Below are 8,089 nucleotides of genomic sequence, written 5' to 3'. Positions count from 1 at the left end.
GTCAATATGATCTAGGGGTGTACATTTGGTGGAGATAATCAAGTGCTGAGGCAATAAGTCCCCATCTCCAGAAGAGGCATTTATACTAAGAATCAGCGCCATTGGCATTGTTTTGTTTTCCGTTTGAAGCTATAAATAAGATAGATGTTACAATATAAAGATGGCACCGTGACTACCGCCAATTTAAGACAACACCAAAGAGATAGTACACACAAAAAGAAGGGGAAGTTTGCACAAATAGAATCTTTCAGTGTCACCATTTAAATTTTGATCTCGTTAAGAAAAGTGTTGCAAGAATAGTTTCACGGATAACATCATGCACGTAGGTATCAAATTTATGCGCAAAACTTGCCTTTGGTTGGCCAGGGCAGGGAAGAACCATCAGTATTTAGTTTGAAGGATCCCTATTAGGAGGATTCCATTTGGCAGAAATATGGACGGTGCTCTGTTGATCACAATTATTATTAACAATATGATGGTATTCCATTGCTTTTGCAATTGTATTCTTGACAGAGGTGCTATCATGCTTATTATTAAGTTATGGTTTCTGGCAATTAATACATTGAAGGGCTTAGCCTTTATTCTGTTCCAAGTGTATTCCCAAGCCTCGGGTGAAATGATCCGGTGTTGTCTCCCAGTGTCGGAGCCAGAATTTTTACCGAGGGGTGTCAAGATATAAAAATATTTATCACACAAAGAAACTAATGGAAATCAATATATAATATATGTATATAAAAATAATAATTGTTACCTAACTACACAATGTTATTTCCCAACGATAGGGTGTCAATTGATACCCAGTATTCATGTATTGCTGGTTCATCTGATGCCAGAAGCTTCTTGCAGTGGAACATTTAAAAGAGATATGAGCAATGAATTCAGATGCAGTGTGATAAAGAGAGTAAGAAAGAGATATATCCATGCCTATACCATTCAGATATTGGCCAGTAGACAGCCTGCAAAATATTTTGGTAAAAGAAAACTTTTCACCTTAGAGAGTCTATTCAAACCACATCCTAAAGGGTGTTCGATAATTTTGTCAACGACTTTGGACTCACCTAGTGGAAGTATGATTTTTAGCGCTTTAGTTGAGTTGGGCTATAAAATTCCTACTGTCACTATTATATATCTTTGGGCAATTATCACAAAATTTCACGGTATAGTCAGTTTTCGGACTGGTCGATCAAAAATAGCCGGCGTTTACCAAGTCAATGAAAAATAGCCACTGTTTTGCTGCAATAGAGACCGGTCCAGCATAATATACTGGAGTTCGGTGCACTTTGTGTATGAACTCCAGCATATTATGCTGGACCGGTATACTTTGCTGGCTCCAGTATAATATACTGGAGACTGGAGCACTGGTCCTCCAAACTCCAGTATATTATACTGGACCATTATACTTGCTAGAACTCCAGTATAATATGCTGGAGTTCAAGTATACTTATGCTGGAAATCCAGCATAATATACTGGAGTATTTTCCAGGTTTTGAACAGTGTTTTCGCTCAGATTTATCTTTACATAAAAAGTGGCTAAATTTCGATTACTTTTGAAATTGGGCTATTTTTGAACGACCAGTTGTAAATCTGGCTATTTTTAAAAATCACCCCTTTTAGCACGCGCCAGAAAGTATTTACATCTGGTAGTCGAAAAAGTGTATAAAACTTGTATAGTTTTTGTATATAACATACAAAAGTGTGTGTGTGTATATATATATATATATATATATATATATATATATATATATATATATATATATATATTACACAATTTTTATATATATTTTCGACTATTATTTTTACAGCCGCTATACAGTGTCATTTTTCCTATATCTTTTCTGTTGTAAAATACTTCAGCTGAATATTGGTTCTAAGGGTGGGCGTTCGGATTGCATATGAAACCCCGGTTTGGATTTTCAGTTTTCGGATTGACGAAATGACAATCCAAATCCAAATAAGTTTGGATTGGATCGGATTTTTTAAGTTCGGTTTCGGATTAATCGGTTTGGATATTTTGAATTTTCGGTTTTGAGCTTATAAGTTGAGATGTTTCTTCTTTTTACAAAAATAAATATCCAAATGAAGTACTCATGTTAAATTGCTTGAAAAGTTCTTCATTCTCACCGCAATCATCCAAATGAAATATTAACGTAATGAAATTATTATATAAAAAATAAAAAAATACAATAGAGATGTTAATACGACAGTTAAGAAGTAGAACTAGTAAAACCATGTCCAAATAGAAAGTATTCTCATAATAACTTAGTAATTAATATTGAATATATATGATGATATCTAATGGGTAGGGTATTGAACTTCTATTAACATATGGATAATGGACTAAATATAAAGTATAAGAATTTCAGATTTTCGGATATCCAAAAATTCGAAGTACCAAATCCAATATCCAATCCGAAATCCAAAAATTTTAAAAATTAAATCCAAAATCCATTCCGTAATCCGAAAATCCAAACAAAAAATCTAAGAAATTCGGATTTCGGTTTGGATTTCGAGTTTGCCCCCCACCCCTAATTGGTTCATAGACCTCAAGAATGGGAAAAAGGACCCTGGTAAAGTTTCTTTGGCATATAATTTTTCTAATTTGACTAGACTAGTACTTTATGGTGGTATTTATTTGGACACGGATTTCATAATCTTGAAGGAAAGATTGAGGAATTCGATTGGTGCACAATGCATGGATGCAAATGGGAATGTGACAAGACTGAATAATGCATTATTGATTTTTTTTTAAATATAAAAATCGTCCACTTATTTACAAATTCATGGAGGAATTTGCTTTATATTTTGATGGAAATAGGTGAGGACAAAATGGATCGTACTTGGTTTCAAGGGTTGTAGAGAAGATGACTTCAATGAAGATAAAAGATTACAACTTGCCATCAAGGGATTTTTATCCAGTTGACTGGATTAGAATTGCAGGATTCTTTATGAAGTTTAATAGTAAAAGTGATTCAAGATGGGTAGAGGCTAAAGTTCTTAAGCTGAACGAGAAGAATGGAGTTCATTGTGAAATAGCCATAGTAGAAGTATAATTAGATTTGAAATACCACACATTGATTAATCAAAGAAATTGTTAGCAATGAAAAAGCAGTTCGTCTTGGACCAAATTACTATAGACATATTCTGTTCTTTATTAAAAAAATTACTTCTATCCAGAGGAAGATCCAGGATTTATAGATTACGGGTGCCACAATATTAATTAACATATTGTTAGCCCAGATACAGCTCAGGCCCGATTGTCACAGGCCCAATTAGATAAGGGAAAGAAGAATGCCCTTTTTAGTTTACATTTTCTTATAGTTTCAGTCATGTAAGTGTTTTTGTCTCTTACACTTATAAATATAAATAGACACCTCTGAATAGTAAAATCAGTTCTGGTCAATTAAACTTTGATCGACTCATTTGTTCATCTTCTTCTCTCAACCCTTTAGGGTTTTCTTCTGTTGTTTTCCGCTCTAGCCATCGAGCTTCAAACCTAACATGGTATCAGAGCAGGAATATAGATTCCTCTCATCGCAAGCTTTCTTCCGATGGTAGCCTTGTTTGAAATCGTTAAGGATTGAATCAGATCGTCGATCTTCATAATACGTTCGTGAAATTTGGGGTTTCTTTCAATCTTCGCATATTTTCAACTTTTATCGTGAGAATCGCTGATAATTTTCATGTTACTTGGTAGTTTCTGCTGGATTTCTCTACCTAGGGTTCATGGCTGAACAAGACCTCACTTCTTCGGGTTTTCAGAAGAAGGACGGTATCATTGTCACTCCTAATCACAAGTTTTGTTAATTTTGCTGTTAATGTTCATTGCATGTACTTGATTTGAGTTTATCTCTGATTACTTCAACATACTACTGTAGTTTCTTAGTGTTAGATTTAGTTACTCCTGAAAATGGGTACTGTAATAGATGATAGTAACTCTCCTTCACCTTCCAACGGTTTTGCTTCGTTTTCCTTGGATCCCTCACATCCCTTCTATATTCATCCCTCAGATAATCATGGAAGTCAACTGGTATCCGTACCATTCAGTGGTTGTGGGTTTGTGTTGTGGTGTAACAGTATGCTCACTTCGCTTTTTGCAAAGAACAAACTCAGCCTATTAGATGGTAGAGTCAATCAACCCACTCCTGAATCTCCTTATTGCCCATATTGGGAAAGGTGCAATGGTATGGTCAAAGCCTGGATAACTAACTCAGTATCTAGAGAAATAGCTGTTATAAAACTGCTAAGGAAGTCTGAAAGAATGAAAGGTTTGGCCAGTCAAACAGGTCTAAATACATCCAAATACAAAGGGAAATCAACTCTACTACTCAAGGCTCCTGCGATATAGCTTCTTACTTCACCAAAATGAGGAGTTTGTGGGATAAGCTGAACTCTTCATATGTAGGTCTTACCTGTTCATGTGGTGCATTGCCTAAATTCATAGAGGATCAACAGTTGTTTCAATTTCTCAATGGTCTAAATGAGTCCTACACAACTGTTAAAAGTGCCATTATGCTAATGAATCCTCTTTCATCAATCAGCAAAGCCTATAGTCTTCTACAACAAGATGAGAGTCAAAGAGAAGCTCACTCTGCTACTCCTAACTTCTCTGGTGATGCCACCTCTTTCTTGGTGTCTCCTGGTACTTCTACCACAAATAGGACTTTCAGTCAAAAGGTGAATTTTGAGGCCAAGAAAGCTGCTCCAAATGTCTCTTGCAAGTACTGCAAGAAGCCTAGCCACATTGTAGACAAGTGCTACAGACTTCATGGGTTTCCTACTGATTTCAAATTCACCAAGAGTAAGAAATATGCTTCTTGTGTCCAGACTGAAAGTCCATCCACCACTGCTGTCACTTCCACTTCTCAGCATGCCGATTCTTCAGCCCATGGGTTTACCAAGGAGCAGTATCAACACCTGTTGACCATGTTTCAACAAGTTCAGATGTCTAACACTTCCACCCCTGATGCCTCCACTGTGGATCTATCTGCTTTTGCATACTTCGCAGGTTTGTTTAGCAAGTATGCTGTAGATTCTGAGGTTCCTCATGTGTGTGCACCCTCTCAATTAGGTGTCAATCCTTGGATCTTAGATACAGGGGCTACAAATAACATGACTCCACATAAACATCTTCTTTTTAATATTCAACCATTAATCAAGCCTTTTCTTGTCACCCTACCTAATGGATATAAAGCTAAAGTTGTATCAACTGGATCTCTGTATCTTAGACATGATATAATTTTACTTCATGTTCTTCTTGTCCCATCTTTTCACTTCAATTTGATATCAGTTCATCGGCTTATATGTCAGCTAGATTTTTCAGCACTTTTTACCAAAACAATTTTTTCTTTACAGGGCCCTTCTCTGAAGAGGCCACTGTAAATAGGTAAAGCTGCAGACAGGCTGTACTATCTCCATCCAGATGTTGATCTCTTTCCTGTTTTATCTAGTTCTTTGAATGTTTCTTCTTCTAGTAGTTTACCTAATTCTGTTTCTACTTCTAGTGGTTTACCTTCTTCTGTTTCAATTGTATTTGATAAATCCAGTCATGTTGTTACACATGTTAATGGTACTCCTAATTGTAATCAATTCCATTGCCTTAATAAATTGGACTTGTTTTGGCATCAAAGATTAGGGCATATGCCTTATCATAGAATGAAAACTATTCCTTTCTTATATGATAAAGTATCTTCCAAGCAAAGTTTCCTGTGTCCTATTTGTCCTCTACCAAGACAACATAGATTACCTTTTCCTGAGAGTGTTATACACTCTTCTGCTCCTTTTCAATTAGTACATATTGACATTTGGGGTCCATATAACACTAGAACTTATAGTGGATTCAGATATTTTCTAACTTTGGTTGATGATTATTCTAAAGCCACATGGACTCACCTTCTTTCTTGCAAGAGCAATGCTCTTTCTGTTCTTAAAGCTTTTACTGTCATGGTTAAAGTTCATCTTAAATCATTTGACCAAACTTTTAGGTCTGACAATGCCTTTGAACTTGGTGGTAGTTCTGAAGCCACCACGTTCTTCTCAAGCCAAGGCATTCTCCATCAGACCACTATCCCTCACACCTCTTAACAAAATGGGATAGTTGAAAGGAAACACAAACACTTATTGGAAATCTCCAGGGCTCTCCTTTTTCAGTCTAACCTTCCCCTTAAATATTTGGGTGACTGTGTTCTGACTGTCACTTACCTCATCAATAGACTTCCTTCTGTTGTTTAGAAGGGTTTCTCTCCTTATGAGAAACTTCATGGCCTCCCTCCACTTTATGATCACTTAAAATCCTTTGGATGTTTATGCTTTGCTACATCACCTAAGTTTGGTAGAGATAAATTCCAGGCTAGAGCTATTTGGGGTACCCTTGGCAAAAAGGGTTACAAACTTCTTAATCTCACTACTCATTCCATTTTCTTTTCTAGGGATGTGGTTTTTCATGAACATATATTTCCTTATAAGTCTGATCATCCTTCTGTCTTTCCTTCTTCCTCCATTTCAGATTTTGTAGATTCTGCACCCTCCTCCTCTTCACCTTCTCCTACTCCTGATGTTTCCACATCTCCAGACTCTCCTGTTCCCTCACCTCCTCCTCTATCTGATTCTCCTCCTATTATCCCTTCTCCTCCACCTTTGAGAAAATCAACCATCCAACAACCTTCCTATCTTAAAGATTATGTATGTTCCTCTGTCTCTTCCTCTCATTCTCTTCCAAGGTCTCTTCTATTGACATACACATGCATGAGCCCCAGTTCTACAAGCAGGCTGCCTCAAATCCTGCTTGGCAAGAGGCCATGCTAAAGGAATTCCAAGCTCTTGAGGCAAACCAAACTTGGGATATTGTCCCTTTACCTTCTCACAAGAAAGCTATTCCTTGCAAGTGGGTTTACAAAATCAAACCAAAGGCTGATGGTTCTATTGAGAGATATAAATCCAGGTTAGTCATTAGAGGTGACACCCAAAAGGAGGGCATTGATTTTACTGAAACTTTTTCTCTTGTTGTCAAGTTAACCACCATCAAATGCTTACTCACTTTGGCTGCTAAGTGGGGCTGGGCTGTGTTTCAACTTGATGTGAATAATTCCTTCCTTCATAGGGATCTCCATGAAGAGGTTTATATGATGGTCCCACCTGGTCTTGATGTATCTGCTCCTTCTTCTTCTTCTCCCCTGGTTTGCAGACTCAAGAAATCCCTCTATGGCCTTAGGCAAGCTTCTAGACAGTGTTTTTCAGAACTGTCTGAAGCCTTGCAATCCAGAGGCTACATTTCCAGCATGAATGATTATTCCTTATTCACCAAGGTTTCCTCTGATTGTTTAGTTGTCTTGGCTGTCTATGTTGATGACATCTTGCTAGCTGGTAATGATGTTATTGAGATGAACTCTTTGAAGTCTTTCTTGGATGCCCAATTCAAAATCAAAGACCCGGGCTCAGTTCACTATTTTTTGGGATTGGAAATCTCTCTTATCCCTCAAGGTTATGTGATGAGCCAACACAAGTACACTTCTGACCTCTTGTCTGATTTTAATTGTCAGCACTTCTCTCCTGTTATGACCCCTTTAGATCCTTCTGTGAAGCTGGTGTAAGACATGGGGGAGCCTGTTTTTGATCCTAGCTTGTATAGGAGGTTGATTTGGAAGCTCAATTTCTTGCAACATACTAGGCCTGATATCTCTTTCTCCGTTCAACATTTGAGTCAATTTCTTCAAAAACCTCAAGTACCCCACATGTTGGCAGCCTTGCATGTTCTCAGATATTTACTTAATGATCCAACTCAAGGGGTGCTCCTCTCCAGCTCATCTGATTTGTCTCTCACAACATATTCTGACTCTGATTGGCTGCATGTGCCATTTCTCGCAAATCTGTCACTTTATTATATTACTCCTGGTGGCAGCCCAATTTCATGGAAAAGCAAGAACCAACCCACTATCTCCTTGTCCTCAGCTGAAGCTGAATACAGAGCACTTCGCAAAGTTTCAGCTGAGGTTTCTTGGTTGCTCTGACTTCTGCTTGATCTTGGTTTGTCCATTTCCAGCCCAGTTCCCATTTATTGTGACAACCAGGCAGCTCTTCATATTGCCAAGAACCC

General features: G+C 37.4%; 1 protein-coding gene across 1 annotated transcript; it reads left to right on the top strand.

The window, feature by feature from the left end:
* The first annotated feature begins 3,907 nt into the window (after positions 1–3,907).
* LOC109207644 lies at positions 3,908–7,586 on the top strand. Its single transcript, XM_019370593.1, has 6 exons — positions 3,908–4,283; positions 4,403–5,302; positions 5,384–5,566; positions 5,789–6,026; positions 6,426–6,678; positions 6,753–7,586. The coding sequence occupies exons 1-6, from the start codon at positions 3,908–3,910 to the stop codon at positions 7,584–7,586; spliced, it is 2,784 nt and encodes a 927-aa protein (XP_019226138.1).
* The last annotated feature ends 503 nt before the right edge of the window (positions 7,587–8,089 follow it).

The sequence above is a fragment of the Nicotiana attenuata genome, unplaced genomic scaffold (assembly GCF_001879085.1).
Source record: "Nicotiana attenuata strain UT unplaced genomic scaffold, NIATTr2, whole genome shotgun sequence".
NCBI lineage: Eukaryota > Viridiplantae > Streptophyta > Magnoliopsida > Solanales > Solanaceae > Nicotiana > Nicotiana attenuata.
The sequence above is the reverse complement of the archived record's forward strand: the minus strand, read 5'-3'. Positions and strand labels throughout refer to the sequence as shown.